General features: G+C 36.2%; 2 protein-coding genes across 4 annotated transcripts in view; one reads left to right on the forward strand and one right to left on the reverse strand.

The window, feature by feature from the left end:
- Nucleotides 1-396: 396 nt before the first annotated feature.
- LOC110459720 lies at nt 397-15,734 on the reverse strand. 2 transcript variants are annotated; one of them, XM_021512107.1, is made up of 5 exons: nt 15,644-15,734; nt 4,051-7,272; nt 3,004-3,105; nt 1,843-1,956; nt 397-1,468 (listed from the first exon to the last, which is right to left on the reverse strand). In XM_021512107.1, exons 2-5 carry the CDS (start codon nt 7,247-7,249, stop codon nt 1,356-1,358), a joined length of 3,528 nt encoding a protein of 1,175 aa, XP_021367782.1. In that variant the 5' UTR covers nt 7,250-7,272; nt 15,644-15,734; the 3' UTR covers nt 397-1,355. The 2 variants fall into 2 exon arrangements, with proteins under 2 accessions (XP_021367782.1, XP_021367783.1); XM_021512108.1 differs by lacking the exon at nt 15,644-15,734 and adding an exon at nt 15,340-15,411.
- Nucleotides 15,735-15,778: 44 nt separating this feature from the next.
- Nucleotides 15,779-26,090, forward strand: part of LOC110459722 (protein FAM49B-like) — a 50,144-nt gene continuing 39,832 nt past the window's right edge. The window contains exon 1 of one of the 2 annotated variants that reach the window (XM_021512111.1): nt 15,779-16,025. The gene's annotated coding sequence lies outside the window, so the exon portion shown is untranslated. The other variant, XM_021512112.1, reaches the window with a different exon arrangement.

A 26,090-nucleotide genomic window follows, 5' to 3' on the forward strand; every position in this document is an offset into this window, starting at 1 on the left:
ACCCTCCCACCCCACTGTAACATGATAAACACAACTAAAACTGTTTCCCAGGGATGGGACCAGGCTCCAGAGCCAATCCTAATAGCATATATGTATTCAAATGTTACCGTTTCCATGTTAGGACCCTTGGAGGGGGGCAGCATATGAATATTCATCTTCAGAAGACATCATTTGAAAAAACTGTAACAGTGTGAACAGATGGATGGACATTGGACCTTTAGATCAGATAACAATACAGATAACCCTGAAACTTTTTGTCCTTAAATGCATAAGTATAAATAAACTACAATTTATTTTTTCTTGAACAAGAGTTTAAATTCAACAATAGTCAAATAGTTTGAAGAAAAATCCTAACAGGTAGGATAGCACCTAAAACTGGACTAGTAAATTCACAACTAAAACTGTCATCACTCCAGGATGGCTGACTAATACCACCCTCCCACTCCCATGTTACATGATGAACACAACAAAAACTGTCGCCTGGACAGGATGGCTGACTAATACCACCCTCCCACCCCACTGTAACATGATAAACACAACTAAAACTGTCGTCACTACAGGATGACTGACTAATACCACCATCCCACCCCCATGTAACATGATAAACACAACTAAAACTGTCGCCATGACAGGATGGCTGACTAACACCACCCTCCCACTCCCATTCACAAAAAATCACAGTTATCATTTTTTAGAAAGTTTTTTTAAGATAGGGGCACAAAACCATTCTAATTTTTTCGATCCCTGCAGGGGTGTCTATATGTATGCAGTAACAACCTTTAAATCAGTGCAATACTTTGGGAAGGGTCTCCACATTAGTCGCCGCATTAGAGTCGATATATATGATTTATTCACATCAGATCAATACAAGCAATATGTGAACCAAGTAGCAATGTGAACCAATCTATATACTTCATACACATCCCCTCTATGTAAGGGTTCTGTGTACCAAGAATCAATGAATCGGTGCATTACTTTGGGAGGAATAGAGCAGACAGACAACCTGATTCCCGACACACACACACACACACCCTCCACAACTTCAGTATAATAAAATTTCCAATTAAGTACTTCAATGTATTAGATATTTTTGACGTAATATCCTGGACAAAAGTTGCATGAAAATGGGCAAATCTCTAGAAAAAAATTGTCCAAATTTGACGACATGCTAAAGGACACAGCATTATATTATAGGGAAGTACTATGCCAAGTTTGAGAGAAAACCCATCATTGCTTTATAAAAGCAGTTATGCAAAAAGGGGCATAACTCTTCATTTCAGGAGTTTATAAGATACGCTTCACTCAATATTGTGGCTGGACAGATATAATTTTACATTTTAATCAATGCTTGCTCATTAAGGATGAAATTTTGGATGTAAATGTTGAATCTTTTGTTTTTTTGAAAGTCCAAGTCTCCTAGGTTTTCTGCATATGGGAAGAGACACAACCCTGATCAGCTGCACACAACCTAAAAAAGAGGGGTTTAATGTCTATTATACATTTCATTCTGTAGTATTTGCAAATTAGAAGAGGGAAAGTTCTGACAAGTACCTGGTTAAAATGGACTAACATAAGGACTGTTCAAGTGCTAGAAGTATTAACATGAACCTCCAGCCTGATGAGTTTATTCAATATCTTTTGGTTGTTTTTGTATGCTAAACAAATTGCTTAAGGATTAATTGAATAGTCAACAGTGTTTTTGAAAAAAACATGATTATAAGTTGTGAAAAATAGCACCTGACTGAAAACTTTCAAAAGATTGGGTGGACAAAAAGAGAGCAATAAAATATCAGTAGTTTCCTCAGTTTTACTGTGAGGAAGATAATCATAGAACATATTTACCATCCTGTTCATCTTTCTTTGGAGCAACAGCATCAGTTTCAAAAGAAGGAACATACTTCCATTTAAATGCACCACCTTCCCGTGAAGGCATTTCTTGATCTGGCAAGTCACATTCTGAAAATTAGAATTAACATGAATGTTGATCTGTATTCCATATCCCAATTTTTTTTATTTCTTTTTACTTATTTTGCAAGATAACGAATATTATATGGTATTGGATGTCTTGCATGAAGCTTGGTTGTGGATGCGACATCGTTTCAGTGTGGTTTCACATTTTTAAAAGTTGTACTTTCAGTGTAATGGCACAGTTTACATCTCTTGTTTACAAGTCTTTGAGCAACCATTCATGTCTGCTGTGTTAAGGGGAGTTTGCCATGGCCAAATGTCCCTCAAGCTTTTTGTTTTTTTGGTAGGCTAGCAAGGATGGGCTGTGGAAAACATTTTCAGTTTGTTGGATGACTGGTTAATACTTCAGTGCTTTTGGATGCTGCATGCGAATGGTGGCATGCTACTCTGTATTGCAGCAACAAAGCCCTGTCTTTTTCAACCTCACAATAAATCTAGGAAGTGTCATATCCACTGAGCAATTAGTGCGTCTATTGGAATACTCCTTGTGATGTGGGATAGATGGCAGCTGGATAAGGTACTGGTGTATTTTTGTTGGTTTTGAGTGAAGGTTGGTTGTGATGTATATACAAAAGGAAAAGAGTGGTCAGGTGGCGCAGTGGATAGCACACTTGCCTTTCACCAAAGTGGCCCTGGTTCAATTCCCTGATTGGATGCAAACATCTGCTTATATGGTATGCATGGTTACAGAATTTTGACACCTGATACAGTGTTGTGAGAACCCACAGTGTATAAATAGAAGAATGGAGTAAATAATGCTGCGCTCAAGACAAAGAACATCACAGCTGGATAACAACTATAGACTGCTTCTTCTATGAATCTCTTTCAGAAAAAACAACTCCTGGTGCCAGAATTTGTTTTTCGTTTCTTGACTTTGATCGTACAAGATGTTGACTCTCTGCATGTCAAAATAAGAATTTCAGCAGATTTGTTACCATGTGACTAATTTAATAAGGCTACCTGTACCACTGCTAGAGTCTCAATAAATCATGTACATATATTTTTGTTTGCAGTGAATCTTAACTGATTCATTACCATTTTGAATTATTGGTTTTTCTGTGAGTTCAGCGTCCAGCACTGAATCATTAGTGCAGATTTCATTTGCTCCAATGGTCTCTTTCTTGAATGGTTTTGAAGCTACAATAAAAAAAAACGTAATCAAATTTTTATAAGAATATATTTAAATATTCATTAGTACTGTATGAATGATTTTGTTCCTTATTATAACTTCTGACTTTAACTAAGGTTTATCAGAAGCAAGCCAACAGGAATGCCAAGGGGTGGAACATTATACATGTACAACATTATAGGCATCTTTTTAATGGTAAAATTGTTTTTTTGCCAACAGGAGAAATTTGCAATATTCTTTTATAAAGTACCAAGAGCAATAGATTCTGATAGCTTAGTTTGGTAAACCAAAAGAAAAAGCAATGTGAAGGAAATTGTTTTAAATCAATGATATTTCCACCAAACCTGGTTTCGAATCGGAAAAATAGTATAGAAGATATATGCCACAGACAAACTTTTTCAAAAGTTAAGGTCAAAGGTCAAGGCATAGGTTATAGTAAGGTCATAGTGACCTAATTCTTGCACTCTGCACTCTGTCATCCCAAGATGACATTGTACACCAAATAAGGTTACTCCAAGTGAAATAGTATAGAAGATATGCCCCAGACAACCTTTTTCAAAAGTGAAGGTCAAAGGTCAAAGCATAGGTCACTGTGACCTAATTCTTACACTCTGCAAGTGCTCCATCATCCCAAGATGTCCTTGTACAACAAATCTGGTTACTCCAGGTATAATAGTATAGAAGATATGCCCCAGACAAACTTTTTCAAAAGTGAAGGTCAAAGGATAGGTCACAGTAACCTAAATCTTACACTTTGTCATCCCAAGATGTCCTTGTACAACAAATCTGGTTACTACAGGTGAAAAAGTATAGAAGTTAGAACATATGTCCCGACAAACTTCATCAACAGAAGAACAGAAGGAAGGACANCATCAACCAATGCAAGTAATCACACTGAATGATATTATGTTAACATGTGGACAATGAGATAATCAATAATAGCTATCACGTACCTCCATAACAGTTGTAAATGCATGCTTCTTCCTGGGTCAGGAAATGATCTGCAGTCTCAACAGATGGTACAGCTTGGTCCTCCATTGATGAAGAGCATTGCAAGCCAATACACAGTCTTTTTATATCCGATTCCTCTTTAGTGAACTTTGTGTCCTCTGCAGCAACAAAATTCCTTTTTGGTCTACAGGATGGATTCTCTTCAGAACAATATTGCACCTGCTGATTTTGAGAAATCATTCTTTGATCTGTTGCACCCATCAGGGATAGTTCATTATTTTTGTCCTTTGAGTTTTCATGTGAAGAAAAGAGCTCAGTTCCTTCAATCATTTTCTCGTCCAAGACTTCAATCCTTTTCTCATTCCTGACTTTGTAATGGTCACATTCACCATTCAATGTTCTATCTATTTGTACAGCATTTTGTTTTATGGTTATTTGATGTCGTTGACAAAACTGTTCTTCAGAATTTTCAAAAAGTTTCAAGGTTTTAATATCAATATCTGACATATTGTGTTCATTGAAATTCTGATCTTCAGCGATTTGCTGAACTATTTGCTCATTTTCAATCTCTTCCTTATCAACTGTTGCTTTTTGTGAAGTTGTTTTCTCCACATGATTGTCATGTAGATTGGCTTGTTCGATTTTATTCTCTGAAAGAACACTTTTCTGTGTGACTTGCTCTTGCATTACACCATCAAATGTTTGATCTTTAAAATTTTCAGATTCCTTTCCAACTTGCACTGCAGTTGTCTCAGATTTCTGTTCCAGCAAAACATCTTGCTCCAATGTCTGTACTTGCACAATAGATTGTGGAAATATTTGATCTTGTAGAACATTGTTCTCAAATATCAGGCCTTGCATTGTAGTTTTCTCAACTCTCTGACCTTGTATGTTTTCTGTGATTATATGGTCTTTCACCTTTGATGTTTGTACAATATTTTTCTTAGAAATTTGGTTCAGCGCAACGCTGTGCTCTATAATTATTTGATCGTTTGCTACATTTTCTTTGGAAATCTGGTGTTGTTCAACAGATCGTCCATGTGCTTGGTCAAATGCTCCATTTTTATAAGAAGTCTGGGCAGGCACAGCAATTTCCTGAGAAGTCTGGTTTTGTTCAACAGGTTGTTCAGGAGTCAATGTCTGGTCTTGCACCATTCCCACATAAGTCCTGTCCTTGTGTAGTTTCACAGAATGCTCAAAGGCCTGGTCCTGCACAGTTTCTTTGGAAGGCTGGTTTTGTGCAACACATTGCTTAGACAACTGGTCTCGCACCACATTTTGCTGAGAAGTCTGGTCTTGTTCAACAGATGCTACAGTTGTCTGGTCTTGTGTCTCATTTTGCAGAGAAGCCTGTTTTTTTTCAACGGATTGTTCAAATGTCTGCTCAGGCAAAATAACTTCCTGACAAGTCTGATTATTTTCAACATATTGCACAGCTATTTGACTGTCCACATTTTGCTTGAAAGGCTGATCTTTTACATCACACTGTTTAGATACTTGGTTTATTACTATAGTTTGCCTATAAGTCTGGTCATGTTTTACAGATTGTCCACAGGTTTGGTCTTGTGTTTCATTTAACATCAAAATCTCCTTCCTTTTAACTGATGCTTCAGGTGTTTGGTCTTGTGTCTCATTTAACATAAAAGTCTTGTCTTGGTCAAGAGATGCTTTTGCTGACCAATCAGAAACAAGATTTTCCTCAGATTTAGCCTGGTCTCGTTCAATATATTGTTCAAATGTCCAGCCAGGCAAAGGAATTTCCTGATGAGTCTTGTTTTGTTGCACAGATTTCTCAAATGTTTGGTCTTGTAGCAACTTTTGCTGAGAAGCTTGGTCATGTTCTATAAATTGTCCATAAGATATGCAATGTGGAGTTTCTTGTGACTCATTTAGAATAAAAATCTGGTTTTGCTCAACAGATTGCTCATATTTCCATTCAAGCTCAAGAGTTTCCCGAAATGTAGAGTCTTGCTCAATAGATTGTTCAGATGTTTGTTCTTGAACAATTTCGTGAGAAGTCATGTCCTTGTCTTGCTCAACAGATTGTTCAGATGTTTGCTCTTGAACAATTTCGTGAGAAGTCATGTCCTTGTCTTGCTCAACAGATTGCTCAAATACCTGGTCTAGAACAGTATGTTTGGAAGGCTTGCCTTGTGAAACATCTTGCGTACTCAAATGGTCTTTCACCACATTTTGCTGAGAAGCTTGGTCTACAGCCTTTTCTAATGTCTGTCCAGATTTCCGATCATCTACATCATTTTGCTTGGGAAAATGACATTGTTTGACAGATTGGTCAAGTGAATGGTCATGCACAATTTCCTGAAAACTCAAATTCTTCACAGCAGTTTTATCCCTTAGATCTTCTTGTTCTTCATCCAAATGTGTCTGATGCTGCATTTTTACTTGAATCTCAAAATTTTCATTTGTCCGATCCAATTTGTGAGGTTCAGCTTCCTGATATAGCTGAATGGTACTGTGTTCTTGGTCTGGTACAATTGTTTGATCCACAGATTCCATATCGGCATCTATCGCATGTTGCACAGCTACTTGTTTATCTAATTGTGCTTCTTTAACACCCTCTTTTACATCAAAACATTCTTCTCCAATGTCCTGACAAAGATCATTTTCTGAGAAATTATCTTCTTTATCAAAGGCAAATTCATCTTCCAAACACCCGTTTTCCTGAACAGAGACTTCATCTTTTCCACAAGGTACAGTATTATGTGTTGGCGCCGTCTGCTCAGAATCTGTACAGTCTATATCTATTGCTAAATACTCAGTCATTTGTGAATGACATTTGATAGAAACATTATCTTCTTCTATCCCCAAAACATGATACATATATGAACTTTTGCTACTTGTGTTTTGAGCTTTCTCAACCTGACTTATTGGTGCTGATTGGTGAAACATGCTATCTAAATACCGGTCTTTTTTCCTATCTTCATCAGCAAGAATGTTACAAGTTGTTTTTAATTTACCGTCTTCAATATTCACTTTTAGTTCTTGATTTGGACAAAGACAACACCGTTCAACAATATAAGAAAGTGTTTCTTGGACACATTTTGTAATTTCTGTTTCATCAAATATTTTGTTTCCATTGTTTTCAGTACACACATTTCTATGACAATGTTCAAGCACTTGATCACAGAGCTCCACTAAGATGTTAGTCACCAGCTTCTGACTTTCCTTTTCAATGTCCATCTTTCACCTTTATTCAGTTTAACCTGCAAAATAAAAAGGAAACAAACTAGAAAACATTTATTCCCAGCAGGGCATGGGAATTTCACACTCCTAAAACATATATCAAGCTCAAGACTTTCACATTGAAAAAGTCATTATACAATTTGATGGGTGTAAAATTAACTCATGTCAAGTTATAATGTCTAAAAACTTTTGTGATTCTAGAGGACAAATATATTGTACAAATTCTTGTACATTTCCATGAAGAATATTTTCGACAAGCATTGGTCTTAGTTCTATGAAAAAATATTTTGTCCTGTAAAAATTTGCTTGGAATCCCAAAGAGGACAACATACTTTACTTAACCAACTTTAGCTTAAAGAGTATATATATATATATATTTCATATATCCTGCTTTATTTAAAAATTGATTTGCATTGGAATTGTTTCCCTTTGTATATTTCAAACCATGAAAATAGACATCGATGTTGCAAATAAATAATCAATTCATCTTAGACCATTAAAACCAAAAATATTTCTATTGTTTATAACTAACAAGCAGATTTCGCTTTTAGACATAGACAAAGTGTAAAATATTTAGACAAAGTGTAAATATTTACCAAAGTCTCATTGCCATATTTGACTGAATTATTGTACGGAACCCATTGTCCAATCAAATAGCAGTAATGATTATATGCAGGATTTTGCTCATGCTTAAGCTAAGCCTTTGTCGTTGTATAATATTAATATTTATTATAAAGCTGTCATATTTGACAAAGCTATTGTGCAGAAACCATTAACCAATCAGAGCACAGAAGGCTAATTGATTATGTGCAAATTTTGCTCAACTAGGCCTCAGCTTTTGTATAACCAAGTAGGCAAAACAGGTTTCACCAAATTTGAATGATAGTTATCTTGCGGAAACTTAAAGTTGGAAATGGACCAATCAGAGCACAGTACTCTAATTAATTAAGCACAAACATTTCTCATCTTTGAACTTATCCTGATCAACCTTCATATAATGTACATGCACACCAAGTTTCATCAAAACTGAAAGATATAAGTTATCTTGCAGAAACCTAAGTGTGGACAGACGGATGGATGCTCCCTATATACCACAATACATCCTGTCAAACTTTCTGACACAGGTATATGAATATTACCAAAGATTTCTGGTGTTTGAAATTCATATTCAATTAAATCCTCCTCATTTGGACCAATACTACAATTTATCTGAATTACAAAATCCTCCTCATTTGGACCAATACTTCAATTATTCCTCAATTAAACAAGAGGCCCATAGGGCCTGTATTGCTCACCTGGATATCTAAGCAATCATGGCAGAATATTCTATATTCTCCAAATGAGATCCAAGGGAATATGCCAGACCCCAAGGCCAATCCTTGTAGCATATATATCTGTATTCATTTTTCATGCCCAGCAATTTTATGTATGGTTATGGGGTAGGGATCTCAACTTTTTCCAAGCTGTGACTCAGAAACTAGGTCCCTACGGTTGTGGCCAGACCCCAGGATCAATTCTAATATCATGACTGCATTTGTCTCTTTTTGCCCAGCATTTATATATATAGTTTTGGGGTGGGTATTTCAATCGTTTCAAAGTTATGACCCAGGAATTAAGTCTGCAAGGGTGGACAAACCCTGGTGTCAATTCTAATATAATGACTGCATTTGTCTCTTTATGCCCAACAATTGTATATATAGTTTTGGGGTGGAGATCTTAACCATTTCAAAGTTATAAATTATGATCCAGGGGTTAAGTCTCCAAGGGTGGGGCAGTCCCCAAGGCCATCCTGGAAGCATATGTGCATTCATCTCTTTGTAATCGGCGATTGTCTATATGGTTATAGGGTGGGGATCTCAACTGTTTCCAAGCTGTGACTAAGAAACTAGGTCCCTAGGGGTTCGGTCAGACCCCAGGGTCTATTCTAATATTGTGACTGCATTCGTCTCTTAATGCCAAGCATTTGTATATATAATTTTGGGGTGGGGATCTCAGCCGTTTTAAAGTTATGGCCCAAGGACTATGTTTCCAAGGTTCGGCCCAGACCCTAGGGCCATCCTGGAAGCAAATGTGCATTCTTCTCTTTATACTCAGCAATTGTATATGTGGTTATATGGTGGGGATCTCAATCATTTCCAGGCAATAAACTTTTTTTGGCCCCACCCCTAAGCCCGGGGGGTCAGCCCCACCATTTGTACAATTTTGAATCCCTGCCTCCCATGAATACTTCCGACCAAATATGATCGATATCCATGGCAAAGTTCTACAGAGAAGAAGTCGTTTATAGCATTCTAGCCAAATTGCCCCCTTTTGGCCTCGCCCTCAGCCCCACCATTTCACAATTTTGAATCCATCACTTAGTTCCAGAGAAGAAGTCGCTTAAAGCAATATAGCCAAATAACCCTTTTTGGCCCCTCCCCTCAGCCCCCTGTGGGGTCAGCCACACCATTTGTACAATTTTGAATCCCTGCATCCAATGAATGCTTTTGATTAAATATGATTGATATCCAGTGCATAGTTCTACAGGAAAAATTGTTTGTAGAAATATAGCCAAATTACCCCTTTTTGGCCCCGCCCCTAAGCCCCCTCTGGGGTCAGCCCCACCATTTGTACAATTTTGAATCCCCACCACATAGGGATGCTTCCAGTCAAATATGGTTGATATCCATCTCTTAGTTCCAGAGAAGAAGTCGCTTAAAGCAATTTAGCCAAATTGCCCCCTTTTTGCCCCGTCCCTCAGCTCCCTGGGGGGTTAGCCCCACCATTTGTACAATTTGATTCCCCACCACCTAGGGATGCTTCCAGTCAAATTAAGTTAAATTCCAATCAGTGGTGAAGAAGTAGAAGTCGTTTAAAGAAATTGTTGACAGACGGACTGACGGACTGACGGACAGACGACGCACGACGGACACAACGGTATGGCATAAGCTCACCCTGGTCTTCGGACCAGGTGAGCTAAAAATCAAACTTCATCACAAAAATCATTTTCATGCAATCGTACTTTGACTTGTTTAAAGAAGTATGGACCATGGGGACCTATTCATACATGTGAAATTTTATTCAGATATCCTGCAAGCGTTTTCTGAGAAACAGCAATAACAAACTTTAACTCAAAAGATCCAAGATGGCCACCTGTCAGCAATTTTATTCTTTAATCTGTTCCAAAATTCATTATCCACATCTACATGTGAAACTTGAAAAAAATGTATAATTAGTAATTATTACCGGTAATTTCTGAGAAACAATGCTAGCAAACTTTAACTCTCAAAACTCAAGACGGCTGAAATTTCTGATAGCAGTAATAAGTTTTAATTTGAATTTGCACAACTACTGAATAAGAGATCATGCGAAATCTATCCAATCTTAAGTGCTAACGGTTATCTATAGGAAAAGACTTATATAGGCTTAGTCTGTTGTCTCATCCCTTTGTTAATTAATACACGTACTGTTATATTTCTTCTGTAATACTTGTTGTTATTTTTGTTTGTATTAAAATGTTTTGAAAATGAAAAATAGTTCCAACAATGCATTACAGGTAACTCGCAAAAGATGGCCTTTTACCAACAACCTTTGTTTTTAGACCAGTCCTCATTATTTTATTTAATATGCACAATAAAGGACCATGAGGAACCAACATATAAAATTTGAGAAGATCCCTTCACTTTGTAAGCAGTAGCACTAACACAATTTAACTCAAACTTCAAGCTGGAAATATCTGTCTGCAAAGAATTGAAAACATTATTGGAATGTGTGTTGTACATACACCCTAGGGGGGAAAAACACTTGTAAATGGCATCATTTGAGCTGTTTTTTCAGATGAAATCGTCAGAGCTTAAAAAAGAGGTATATAAGTTTAGCAAATTCACTGGTTCAAAATGCTCAATTGAAGGGTTCAAAATCAGGTGTATCCCTCCAAAATAGGCAAGTATGTTTCTGCCATCTTGGTTGTCTGATCAGTCTCAGAATTCAAGATGGAGTAGACAACTTGGGACAATGAAAATCAACATGTGAAGCTTAAGAAAGATTCTTCAGGTCCTCTCTGAGAAATAGTTTAAGAACAGACAGAAAAAGAATCAATTGGACCAAAAGTGATTTGAAGAGCCCTACATCTGATTATGTAGCCTAGCTTCCATCCCAGCATGCTACTGGCTAAATATCATCACCGATGACCGTATATGCCTCTTTGTTTAATTTAGAAAAACTTGTTTCAAGTTGTTTTTTAATCACATTTGACCCTCGTAACCTTAACAATATTGGGATTAACATCCATGTGTTATACAGTACATATACATGTGTAGCTGAACTGGACTTGGTCGATCGTCAGAGACCACGTAGCTCAATTGGTAGAGCATCTGTCTAGAGTTCGGAAGGTCCCGGGTTAGAACCCTGGTCTGGCCGTGCATTTTTCCTCTCCTGTTACACATGTATAGTACGTTAGCATGACCACTGAACAGTTCTTAAGACACATTTTGATTCCCTTCCATGGAATAAAACTTAGAAAGCAAATTTGTGGAATTTATTTCCCCCGCTTGCAGGACATATTGTAGGTAAACATTATTGAGGTTAGGTTTAAACATGTGAGCATCGTGCTGTTGAGACATAATGTATAGCTTGAAACTCTTAAGAAAACAAGAGGCCCAAGGGCCTTAGTGGTCACCTGAGTTATATTATAGGTACTGGTAGCTTTATCTTATTGTTTAGATGTGATGTGGAAATTAGCATGTAAACTAAGTGAAATAAGATACTTGTCATGTCATCAAAGGATAAGAATTTTAAAATATTGGTAAAGGTTCCATTTGGGGCCCAGCCCTAGCCCCTGGGAATGGGACAGGAATTCCAATTTTACAATGTAATACCCTCATCCACCAAAGATGATTCTGACGAAGTTTGAATAATTTTCTGCTGAAAATGGAAAAAACATACCCAAAAGTGTTGTTTCCCTATATAAACTATAGTAACCTGTACCCCCTCCCAAAGGGGGAACGGATGGCTCAGGGGTCCTGAAATTGACAATTTCAATATAGCTCCTGATGATCTTTCTATCCATGAACTGAAATTGACTGTAGTACCTCTGAGTCTGGAGAAGAAGATTTTTGATATTTTGGTAAATTTTCCCTTTGGGGCTCGGCCTGGCCTCTAAGGTTGGGTTAGGAATCAAAATTTTACAATTTAAAAACACCTTCCTCCAAGAATAATTCTCACCAAATAAGAATAATTTCCTACTGAAAATTGTCAAAATATTCCCAAAAGTGTTGTTTTCCTATATAAACTATCGTAAACTTTACCCCCTCCCCAAGAGAGAACAGATAGCTCAGGGGTCCTGAAATTGACAATTTCAATATAGCTCCTGACGATCTTTCTATCCATGAACTGAAATTGACTGTAGTACCTCTGAGTCTGGAGAAGAAGATTTTTGATATTTTGGTAAATTTTCCCTTTGGGGCTCGCCCTGGCCTCTAAGGTTGGGTTAGGAATCAAAATTTTACAATTTAAAAACACCTTCCTCCAAGAATAATTCTCACCAAATAAGAATAATTTCCTACTGAAAATTGTCAAAATATTCCCAAAAGTGTTGTTTCCCTATATAAACTATCGTAAACTTTACCCCCTCCCCAAGAGAGAACAGATAGCTCGGGGGTCCTGAAATTTACAATTTAAATAAAGCCCCTGATGTTCTTTCCATCCATCCAGAGAAAATGACTGAGAAGAAAATGTCTTGAGAAGAAGATTTTTGAAATATTGGTTAATTTTCCCTTTGGAGCCCCACCCAAGGGGTGGTAGGAATCCCAATTTTACAATTTTGTAGCCTCATCTACCAAGGATGATTCCATCCACTGGTTCTTGAGAAGAAGTTGAAAATGTAAAAAGTTTACACACGACAGACGACGACAGACAGAAAGTGATTGGAATAGGTCACTTGAGCAAAGCTTAGGTGACCTAAAAAAAAGCCTTATACAGAAGTTAGACTTTTTATTGAACATGTAGGTATGATGGTGTAAATTAATCGTTTAATCCATCAAAATTTACTAACCTCATTAATTATCCATAAATATATGCACAAATCACATCGGTTGGCAAACTTAGCATGAGTCGGACATGTGCATACGGAATTTGGTTGAAATATCTGCACAATATCTACAGTAATTATCACACGAAAACCAAAGAGTGCCCGAGATGGGTGGAAAAACAGAGGAACACCAACATTGGTAGCAAGTTTGAAGGAATTTGGCTAATACTTGCTAGAGTAATTAAGCAGAAACTGCAGATAATGATGTTTTTCGTTAATTAAGGGACCATAACTCTCCCAAATGGAGTCTGATTAAAGTGGTTGCCAAAAAAAATTTATAGTCTGCATGTTTAGGGTTGCATTGCCAAAAAAACTAGGGTAGGTAGGTTGGATTTTTTTGATTTTTTTGGTACATTTTTGGTCATGTGATTATGACCCAACTATTGTATGTATAACAAAGAATTACATAAACAAGGTTCATTTGGAGGCAAATTGTGATCCATATGATGACATTTAGTGCCAATACGGAGCTTGAAGCTATTTTTAAAGGCTAGGAACCTTCTAAAATTCGAAAATCAGCAGGTTTTAAAAAATAAAATAAAAAGTTTTTGGGTCGGGGGTTAAAAGCTAGGGTCAGTCGGGAACCCTAAACAGACACCTTTTTTTTTTTGGCCCAATTGGATAATATTTGCGAGGGTTATTGCAAGGAAACGGCAGATAATGACGTTTTCCGTTATGCAAGGGGCCATAAGTCGTCAAATAAAGTCCGCTAAAAGTGGTCATCAAAATTGGCTGAGCCCTGAAGGCATTTAACCCTGTTACCAAGTTTGAAGAAAATCGATTAACATTTGTTGCAGTTATTGCATGGAAATGGCAGATAATGATGTTTTTCATTATTCAAGGGGCCATAACTAAGCCAAATAAAGTCTGCTGAAGTGGTCATAAAATTTGGCCAAGCCCTTAAGGCATTTAACCCGGCCTTGTGGAAAATTGATTAACATTTGTTGCAGTTATTGCATGGAAACGAAGCGTGACAGACAGAGGGACAGACGAACAAACCCAAATTAATATCTCCCGTTTCAGTGAAAACGGGGGATAATTATGAATGATGAAGCTTAAGTGAAGCTATGATTAATATATGTAGAAACTATATTGTACAATTTAATAGGATCTTTTAATGCAAATTAATTACTACATTAGATAAGATTGTTTTATGCTAATTTGTTGCTATTAAGATCTTAACTTGCCACCAAGTGCCCTGTCAATGTTGTACAATATTTTCTGTTACCTATAATAAATTGTTTGACGGTAAAAAAAAATGTTGGGCCAATATTGGTTTGTTGTCAGGCCAATGTTTGATGCCAAGTTGGCCCCAAATCTGACCAATTTCTTACTGCTAGCCATGGGCATGGTAATGGCATTGTTCAAAGACAATGACAGGATTGAAGTTTTCATTGTAAAGGAAATTATTGTAGTCTGCATACATGATTTTTCAGAACTATCTTTTTTAACTAATTTGTTCATTCAGTAAATTCAGAAACTGTCAGTCATCCAATGCTATTATATGCTAGACTACCTTCTAAATATTTTTATAAATGTTTGCAGAATGTAAGAACTGTAAATGTTTGCAGACTACAAGATATATCATGTTTTGTACTGTACAGCTACTGTAGGGTGAGGGTACCCAAAATGGTTGGGCTCAGAAACCGGTCATTCAATGCTATATATGCTAGCTATATAGACTAGACCTTCTAAATATTTTTGGAAATGTTTGTAGAATGAAAGAACTGTAAATGTTTGCAGACTGCATTATATTTTGTACTATACGGTGAGGGTACCCAAAATGGGACACTTTTTAAAGAGAAATATGAATATTTCCTATAATTTATAAAGTTTCTGAAAGACCAAATTTTTTACTGTACTGAAATACTGCATGCCTTTAGCTTTTTATAGAGCTCAGTAAAGCAAGTCAGATTAGTCGAGTACCCAAAATGGAACACTCGCCATCATACCATTCCTTTTCAATTGTAAAATAGAAAATGCTGCATCATACAGAAAAAAACGATTCTATTTTGGTTACCGTTCCATTTTTGATGCATTTACCCTACAGTACATTGATCAAAAGGACCGTAAAACATTTCGTCATCAATCCTTTTTCAGTCTAAACTTCTTTCTTGTCATCAGCTCCAAATGTTTTGTCTGCAAATAGTAGCATCAAAATAGCAGACATCAGACTTAAATCCGAATCACGAAATTTAGCAGACGATATTTTTATACATGAAACTTTCTTTAACGTGCTGTGACCTAAAGGAAATGGCAATGCCGAGACATTCCCTACTGCTTCAGTAGTCAATAGGTGATCTTCTCCGTCATACTGTACATACCTACAAAGTTTTAGCTTTCTTCACAGCACAGGTTGATAGCGAGCATTTTGACGTCTGCTTTTGACAAATGAGCACGTGCTTTTGTTATGTGTGTATATCCAAATCTCGCGAGATTCTCGTTGACGACGAGCACTTCTGATGTGACTTCCGACGATATTTCATCTGCTGTAACCTTAGGCTCAGCTTGTCAACGGAGAAGACCACTATCGATTTTGCTGTTAAATACCAGCAACGGTCTGATTGATCAACAGTAGATATAGGTAAGAACTCGAAGCTGGCTGTGACGGGGATACATCCAAATATGGAAGCCAGCATGCTACTCTGACCCGGAAATAGACTTGACGCTGTTGGTGAAACCAGGAACTGCAACCGAGCGATAGAGGTAAATCTGTCTAACGAAGTGCTGTATATCTATGTGATTCACATGTTTGTAGAACCATATGTATCTTGCGCTCAAACACTAACTGGGGTATGTATATAATAGATCTTCTGTTTTCGTCGTCATCGATATTCCTATTAGCAATAACCAATATTTGTGTCTTGGTAAAATTGATTGCTGTAATACTGTGTAATGTATACATGTAGTGTATGATATTGTTCGTCATGTGTTACTCTGATCACAAATCAGAAAACAGAATGAAAAATTGATTATATTCATTTATTTTAAATTGAATCAAGCAGAATATGTTTTTTCTTTGCAGATTTTCAAACAATGTTTTCTTTGCTATTAAAATGCTATTTCAATTTTTATTTTGGTCTGATACATTTACAAGACCTGTACAGTACACCTTCATTCTATATTTACTTAATGTGGAGGAAGTTGGATACAGACATACCAGTACTCTTTTAAATAACTCTTTTGGCCTCGTTGTAAATTCACACTTGGTTGAGGCTTGGTGGTATTTTCTGTATATGTCGATGATATGTGGGCCCTTAATTGCCCCCCCCCCCCCCCCCCCCCCCCCCCCCCCCCCCNGCATACGCACAGTTATATATTACATTTAAAAGAAGGTACCCTTGCTAGACACACTGATTTTTACACATACTTTTAGCGTTTAATTTTAAGGGGCAGGCTAATTAATATAAGTGGCTGAGCAATCCCCAAACATCTTAGTGTCTGGTTTTTTTTTCTGGTAGGTGAATTAAAACACCAGTTTCGAGTCCATAGTGGTCTTCACAAGTTCACAGACTTTGCAGATACAACTTGGTCATGCAGACTTATAGAATCTTTCACCCCCTTGGGGGTGAAATAGGAGAATCTCAACCCGAGGGGGAATATTCTTATGTTGCTAAACACAAGGCTTTGCCGAGTGTTTGGAAACTTAAGAATCTTTCCCCAAGAGTTTAGATTCCTCTATCTCACCCACAAGGGGGTGAATAATTCTTTTTCTCTTTTCTCTGTTCTCCCATTGTGTATCATATATATACACAATGTAATGATAACGTTACATGCTAAATTCAGGGTTGACGTGACGTTAATGGATTGTTGACGTGACGTCATTGTATTGTTGAAGTGACAGCATGCCATTGTTATGAATAGGGGAATGCCCCGTCTCAACCCTAGGGTGAGACAAGGAAATCTCACACCGGTAAAAGTGCGGATACACCTGTCCGGGGTAAGAGAAAGACCTGCATTCCAAGCAGAGATGACACAATTTGAGATGTTCTTACTTGTGTTGAGCCTAAATGTTTTTTTGAATAGTCTGTTGGCATTCCCCCTTGTTGCTGTATAGTTTGGACAATGGAACATCCTTCTCTAGTCTAGTGTGTCTATGTTATTAGTTATTTTATAAAGTGTAATCAGGTCAGACCTTTCACGTCGGTTTTCAAGCATTGGTAATCCAAGGATTTTAAGTTCAGGATAGGGCAATTTTATTCTTTCAAAGTTGGTACTCTTTTTGTAGCTCGCCTTTGGAAATTGTTTGTAGTTGATTACTCCTTAGCATGTAGTGGTGACCAGACTCCTGTAACATATTCCAAATGGGATCTTACTAGTGTTTTGTACAAGGATGTGAACAATGCTAAATCCATGAACAAAACAATTCTGAATATAGTACCCACGCTTTGGTTAGCTTTATTTGCTAAGTGACCTTGGCCGAGAAGTGCAGTTTATCTTCTATGATGATCCCAAAAAAAAAAAAATTTGGGTACATTTTGTATTTCAGTGCTAGTGTTCCGTACCTATACCATCATGGTGTCGTTTGAGGTATTTACATTGTTTCCAGTTTCCATGTGTTAAGTTTCATCAACCGTTGACTTGTCCATGGACAAACTTGTTCAGATCCTTTGCTGCCAAACTTTTTGAACTTAGCTCAGTAACTTCCGCGAATAATTTGATCATACACACTTAGTCACTACTGGTATATCATTCCTATAGATAAAGACACTGGTACACCGCTTGTTACAGGTGATGCTCTGGAGGAGCTACCATTGATAACAACTTTTTGTTCCATATTCGTGCGAAAATCTCTAATCCAGGTAAGCAGTTTCCCTGTTGTACTGTATTGTTCTAATTTGCATAACAGAAGGAGATGACGAACCTTATCAATGGCCTTGCTGATATCTAAATAGATGAAGTCAACATTGTTTCCCTTGTCCATGGCCTGCGTCCAATCTCAACGTGTCTCTCATAGCTGCAATATGCATGAGCATCCTGATCTAGATCTGAAGCCATGTAGTTCTTTACTTAATCAGTTATTCATGCTCATATAGTATTGAGTCACATACTATTTGTGAAGTATTTTACACAGAGTAGATGTTAAGATAATTGGCCGCTAATGTCCTGGCTCTTTCCTTGAGCCCTTCGACTTAAAGATGGGACACACATTAGCCTTTTACCATGAATCTGGTAGTTTCCCTTCCTGTAATGATTTGTTGTAAATTATTGTTAGAGCTTTATATATACTTTCCTTGGTTTGGACTAGAAGTCTTGAGTGTATATTATCTGGGCCTGATGATTGTTCTGGTTAACTCTTAATATGGATTTAGTTACGTCGTTTTCTGTGACAATTAATATTTCATCTAGAAGGTGTACAGTATTATATTGTCTCGTATTGTAGGATGGTCATTTTGGTTAGTATCAAAGATTAAACACTGACAAAATAGTTATTTAAGGTATCTGCAATGTCAGTTGGTACTGGCTAGTTCTCCTGTTAGTTTTTTAATACATTTGTACTGCCAATATTTCCTTCTCATAGTGGTACTTTGACTGTTTGATGATTTTGGTGGACACAGTCCTGGTCTGCTTATAATTCCTTAAGTTTTCTTCCTTGTTGGTATACTGTTTGCTGTAGACTGTTGGCCCTTGCTTACTGGTATATGTTACTTTCATTTCTTTGTTGATTTGGACTTTAAGGGTTTCCCAGGCATCTGATATTCCATTACAGTTTTCAAGTTCACTCAGGTCCGTTTTGTTAAAGTTGTCATGTATGGTCTTAAACACCTTGAAAGCTCAGAGGAGGAGGTTTGTTTGGGTATTCAGGTACCAACGTATATATGCTCAATAATTGTAGGCTAGTTAACGTACTAAATGATCGCTTGCCTGTTCCTACACTTGGCTCCTATTTGAGGTTGTCAACCATTCGCTCTTTGTGAATATTGATGAGTCTAGTGTGTTTGACATCTGGCCCTCTCTGTATCGAGTTTGGTTGGTGACATGTTGGAAAAAGTATATGAAGCCGTCTTTGGTTTTTTCTAGGAAGAAGGATATATATATGCAGCATGGTTGATGTTCACATTAGTTGTTTGTGTTACTATTAGGATGTGCGAGTATTTTTCTGAGGTCAACGTTTCAATAAATTCCATGTTGATGTCATTATCTGAGTTGTTCGGACTCCGATATACATATATATGCAGCTGATAAAGAGTTGGTCTTTATTGATTGGGACAACACAGGATGCACAGTCATCTTGTGGGGGTATTAGCTGCACTTCATCTATGTCACTATCTATTTCCTTGTTTACATAGATGATGACCCCCTCTCTTCAAACTGCTTCCAAGAAACACGACACAATGCTTAGTAGTTTTGTCTTTCATCAGGGTTGTTAACATTAAACAATCATTATGATGAATTTCAAACCGGCATATTATGTTGTGGCTGTTGTCATTGTTAAAGCAGACAGCTTGGAGTCTGGTATCAACTCTGACATATATTTGTTGGGTTATTAAAAACTGGTAAATACATTGGCAGAGTCCTGGTGAGAACTTGTGCATTCTACGCGATTTTATTAAATTTCTCACAGTCCGAAGAGTCTATGTAGCATACACAAAGGTACGATCGTCCTGCTCATCAGACATTGCGCTTAAGCTTGACGAACCTCTATTTGCTTTAATCCTTTTTCTGCCTATCCTGATTTGATTTGACTCCAATAGTAGTTTTATGCGCTGCCTATGTTGTCAAGAGTTGGTTTGGTTCTCCTGCAGAATTTACAGGTCCACAGCATGTTTACAAGTTCTCCATTCTGGATACATGTGTACACAGCTTCCGTGATATTTGTGCACATTTGACGAAAGTTTAGGTTACAATTATCACAAGTGATATGTTTAGTGGTGGTGTCTAGATCACTGTCTTATTTCCCACACATGTATAAGGATCCTCGTTGTTTTGACATTTTCGTTCCATGCTGGTAGATGTATGGTCAATATGTCATTTCTTTCCAATCACCTTCAGATTTCTAGAGTTACGGTCATGTACTTTCTTTCCCCAAGTGCAATTTAATTGATGTTATAAGTCATCTTTAATTCCTTAATTTAATAATTAAATATATCATAATGATTCAAAAACTGTTAATCATTGCATTGGTACAACCAGAAATGCTCAGACTGCAAAGGCTAATTTGGGCAAGTCTAGTTAATTAACCCATTCACCCCTGAAATTTCATAATGAACTATTCAAACCTTTGAATTGGAAGAGTTCAAATGTGTCTTTAGGGGTGAATGAGTTCAGTAATGAAAGGAACTGAAGTCAACACTGGTATGTTTTTGACCTAGTTTTTATCATTACAAAATTAATCAACAGTGATATGTTCAATAACTGCTGAACACCTCTGAATGTCATCAGTAGGATATCAACGCCATGCTTACTGTAAATAAGGATAACTGGTAAACTAGTTTTGTTATCTTATTCCAAAACTAGGCATTCGTTGTCATAGGTTGTGACCTTTGTGTTTAGATATATGCACGCTCATTGGCCTAGCTCTCATTTGCTGTAAATATGCAAATATGTTCAAAATAGCCAGGAAACCCAGAAGTAATCACACTATATGCATTAACTTTGCAGTGGAATTTTTTTTCACCCACCTTGCAAGCGAAAAAATATTTTCAGTGGTCATAAAAGCTGATGTGTTGACATGCACAAACACGATTTATAAATTGTGTTCAGTACTTATATATAACCGCCTTTGGTTCAGCACTACCTGACTGATCCTCTCTACACTGTTTTGTGCAATACTTTTGTACTGTTCATTGTATGATGCTCAAACTTTACACAGCAAAGTAATGAAAAGGATTTAACTGCGATATTAATGTGACAGGATAGGAAAAATGTACGGCCAGACCAGCCAGCATTCAAACTTGGGACCCTCGAAACTCTTAGACAGATGTGCTTCTAATTAAGCGGCTACCTAGCTTGTTGGTGGCAAACACCCCAGTCATGATCAAGTATCGATATATTCATCTTTTCCCAATTATTTACATATGGATGCAAACATATCCATACTATGAATAGATATTTTTGAAATGCCAAAAAAATACGAGTTTCAAATTTTGAATCTAAAGATTTTAATTTGGCTTTCAGTATTCCTGCAAAGATTCGAGTCACTGAGTCTAGAGATTTTTATTTTATTGAAAGGCTTAAACCTTACAATTACCTAGCAGTTAATATGATAGCTCGTCCTTCCTATATCGATCATGTAGCTAACTGCAACTGGCTTTCTGAAATAATTCAAATATATGTTACTTAGAAATTACGAGTCGATAGAACACAAACGTTTTCATAGATGAGACTCACAGCAATGTACAAACATAAAATCCACCACAACAATTATCATCACAATAAATATATACTCACTTTTGTACTTATAAAGCAGAACAAGCTTCTGTTTGCAAACATTTCCCAGATTATGTTGTCTTTTTATCTATTCCTAATGTAACGTGGTAGAAACTATTATTTATCTATTCCTAATGTAATGTGGTAGAAACTGTATTATTTATCTATTGCTAATGTATACGTGGTAGAAACTGTATTATTTATCTATTCCTGATGTAATGTGGTAGAAACTGTATAATTTATCTATTCCTACTGTATACGTGGTAGAAACTGTATTATTTATCTATTCCTAATGTAATGTGGTAGAAACTGTATTATTTATCTATTGCTAATGTATACGTGGTAGAAACTGTATTATTTATCTATTCCTTATGTAACATGGTAGAAACTGTATTATTTATTTATTACACAGTTTCATTTTTAGCTCACCTGGCCCTAAGTACCATGGTGCGGGGTCCGTCATCCGTCCTTTATATATAGTCAAGGTCACAGGGGTCAAATATGTTAAAAATCTTTAAACAACTTTTTCTCAATAACCGAAAAACCTAGGATGATGCTGTTTGGCCAGTAGCATGTTGTGATGAAGGGCTACCAAGTTCAAATGAATGACCTTGACCCACTTTGAAGGTCACAGGGGTCAAATGTCTTAAAACTTCAAATGACTTCTTCTTCTTAATACCCAAAAGGCCCTAACGTGGTGGAAACTGTATTATTTATCTATTCCTAATGTAATGTGGTAGAAACTGTATAATTTATCTATTCCTAATGTAACGTGGTAGAAACTGTATTATTTATCTATTCCTGATGTAACGTGGTAGAAACTGTATAATTTATCTATTCCTAATGTTACGTGGTAGAAACTGTATTATTTATCTATTCCTGATGTAACGTGGTAGAAACTGTATAATTTATCTATTCCTAATGTATACGTGGTAGAAACTGTATTATTTATCTATTCCTGATGTAATGTGGTAGAAACTGTATTATTTATCTATTGCTAATGTATACGTGGTAGAAACTGTATTATTTATCTATTCCTAATGTATACGTGGTAGAAACTGTATAATTTATCTATTCCTAATGTAATGTGGTAGAAACTGTATAATTTATCTATTCCTAATGTTATGTGGTAGAAACTGTATTATTTATCTATTTCTAATGTAACGTGGTAGAAACTGTATTATTTATCTATTCCCAATGTAACGTGGTAGAAACTGTATTATTTATCTATTCCTAATGTTACGTGGTAGAAACTGTATAATTTATCTATTCCTAATGTAACGTGGTGGAAACTGTATTACTTATCTATTCCTAATGTAACGTGGTAGAAACTGTATAATTTATCTATTCCCAATGTAATGTGGTAGAAACTGTATAATTTATCTATTCCTACTGTATACGTGGTAGAAACTGTATTATTTATCTATTCCTAATGTCACGTGTTAGAAACTGTATAATTTATCTATTCCTAATGTTATGTGGTAGAAACTGTATTATTTATCTATTTCTAATGTAACGTGGTAGAAACTGTATTATTTATCTATTCCCAATGTAACGTGGTAGAAACTGTATTATTTATCTATTCCCAATGTAACGTGGTAGAAACTGTATTATTTATCTATTCCCAATGTAACGTGGTAGAAACTGTATTATTTATCTATTCCCAATGTAACGTGGTAGAAACTGTATTATTTATCTATTCCTGATGTAACGTGGTAGAAACTGTATAATTTATCTATTCCTAATGTAATGTGGTAGAAACTGTATAATTTATCTATTCCTACTGTATACGTGGTAGAAACTGTATTATTTATCTATTCCTAATTTAACGTTGTGGAAACTGTATTATTTATCTATTCCTAATGTAACATGGTAGAAACTGTATTATTTATTTATTACACAGTTTCATTTTTAGCTCACCTGGCCCTAAGTACCATGGTGCGGGGTCCGTCATCCGTCCTTTATATATAGTCAAGGTCACAGGGGTCAAATATGTTAAAAATCTTTAAACAACTTTTTCTCAATAACCGAAAAACCTAGGATGATGCTGTTTGGCCAGTAGCATGTTGTGATGAAGGGCTACCAAGTTCAAATGAATGACCTTGACCCACTTTGAAGGTCACAGGGGTCAAATGTCTTAAAACTTCAAATGACTTCTTCTTCTTAATACCCAAAAGGCCCTAACGTGGTGGAAACTGTATTATTTATCTATTCCTGATGTAATGTGGTAGAAACTGTATAATTTATCTATTCCTACTGTATACGTGGTAGAAACTGTATTATTTATCTATTCCTAATGTTATGTGGTAGAAACTGTATTATTTATCTATTTCTAATGTAACGTGGTAGAAACTGTATTATTTATCTATTCCTGATGTAATGTGGTAGAAACTGTATAATTTATCTATTCCTAATGTGGTGTGGTAGAAACTGTATAATTTATCTATTCCTACTGTATACGTGGTAGAAACTGTATTATTTATCTATTCCTAATGTAACATGGTAGAAACTGTATTATTTATTTATTACACAGTTTCATTTTTAGCTCACCTGGCCCTAAGTACCATGGTGCGGGGTCCGTCATCCGTCCTTTATATATATTCAAGGTCACAGGGGTCAAATATGTTAAAAATCTTTAAACAACTTTTTCTCAATAACCGAAAAACCTAGGATGATGCTGTTTGGCCAGTAGCATGTTGTGATGAAGGGCTACCAAGTTCAAATGAATGACCTTGACCCACTTTGAAGGTCACAGGGGTCAAATGTCTTAAAACTTCAAATGACTTCTTCTTCTTAATAACCAAAAGGCCCAGGGTACTGATATTTGGCCTGTAGCATGCTGGGATGAAGCACTACCAAGTTTGTTCAAATGAATGACCTTGACCAACTATCAACCTAATGTCCTTGTTCGACATTCAAGGACACAGGCATCATGTTTAAATCTTTTAATAGGTTCTTATGAATCAAACACTGATATTCTGCCTGTAGCTGTATTTTAGTCCACTTTTAAGATTACAAGTGTGAGATTAACAGGTGAGCGATGCAGGCCCATTGGGCCTCTTGTTTATGCTTAATGTAATGCTGGCACTTGAATGTTAAGTTTCCATTATGTAGTAAATTATGGAAGTGTCTTACAGTTAGATTATTAATGATACTATCATGAGGCCACAGTTAATCACCGTCTTAAGAATTCTCAAGTCAATTAACTGAAAGCTAATTATATAAAGCATGCTTGCTCATTTCACACAATGTAAAATATTAATATACAATTTGTTTTTGTACATTTGCAAGTTATATAGGTATATTGTATATTGTGTGATGAGCACTGAATGTTTCTTGGTGGAAAGATTTAAAAGTGTGTTATTTTCAACAATACAACATTCAAGTGAGGTAAACCTAAACAATTTATCTGGCTCATTATATAATTGAAAACATATGTACATATTAACCAAGATTCAGAGTTAAAAGTGAGATAATGAAAAAAGTACCTAGCTTTGCTTTTGAACCGCACTTTGTGACTGTAATCAGGATTTGTACCTTACTTTGTGACTGTAATCAGTATTTGTACTTTGCAATCTCCTCCTACATTTTTCTTATCTCTTTGAAACTTGGTATACATTATAATCATGATATGATGTTGTGTCCCCCTTAAAAGAATTTTGATTCAACAATTTTTTCTAAAAGTTATTGCCCTTTGTTCATTTTAGTATTTGAATTTTGTCCGGAGATCTCCTCCTACAAATTTCGACTGATCTCTTTGAAACTTGGTATAGATTATAATCATGATATGAAGTTGTGTCTCCCTTAAAAGAATTTTGATTCAACAATTTTTTCTAAAAGTTATTCCCCTTTGTTCATTTTAGTATTTGAATTTTGTCCGGAGATCTCCTCCTACAAATTTCGACTGATCTCTTTGAAACTTGGTATACATTATAATCATGATATGAAGTTGTGTCTCCCTTACAAGAATTTTGATTCAACAATTTCCCCCAAAGTTATTGCCCTTTGTTCATTTTAGTATTTGAATTTTGTCCAGAGATCTCCTCCTTCATTCATTTTTCGACCGATCTCTTTGAAATTAGTATACATTATAATCATGATATGAAGTTGCGTCTCCCTTAAAAGAATTTTGATTCAACGATTTTTGAAAAATTTATTGCCTTTTGTTCATTTCAGTATTTGATTTTTGGTCCGATGATTTTTTCCTACATTTTTAGGTCACCTGAGACAAAGTCTCAAGTGACCTATTGCGATCGCCTTTTGTCCGTCGTCGTCCGTCGTGCGTCCCTAAACAATTTACATTTTCGACTTCTTCTCCAAAACCCCTGAACCAATTTCAATGAAATTTTGCAGGGACCTTCCATGGACAAAGGTCAACAAAAATAGTTGCCGGTTTAGTCC

The sequence above is a fragment of the Mizuhopecten yessoensis genome, unplaced genomic scaffold (genome assembly GCF_002113885.1).
Source record: "Mizuhopecten yessoensis strain PY_sf001 unplaced genomic scaffold, ASM211388v2 scaffold10201, whole genome shotgun sequence".
NCBI lineage: Eukaryota > Metazoa > Mollusca > Bivalvia > Pectinida > Pectinidae > Mizuhopecten > Mizuhopecten yessoensis.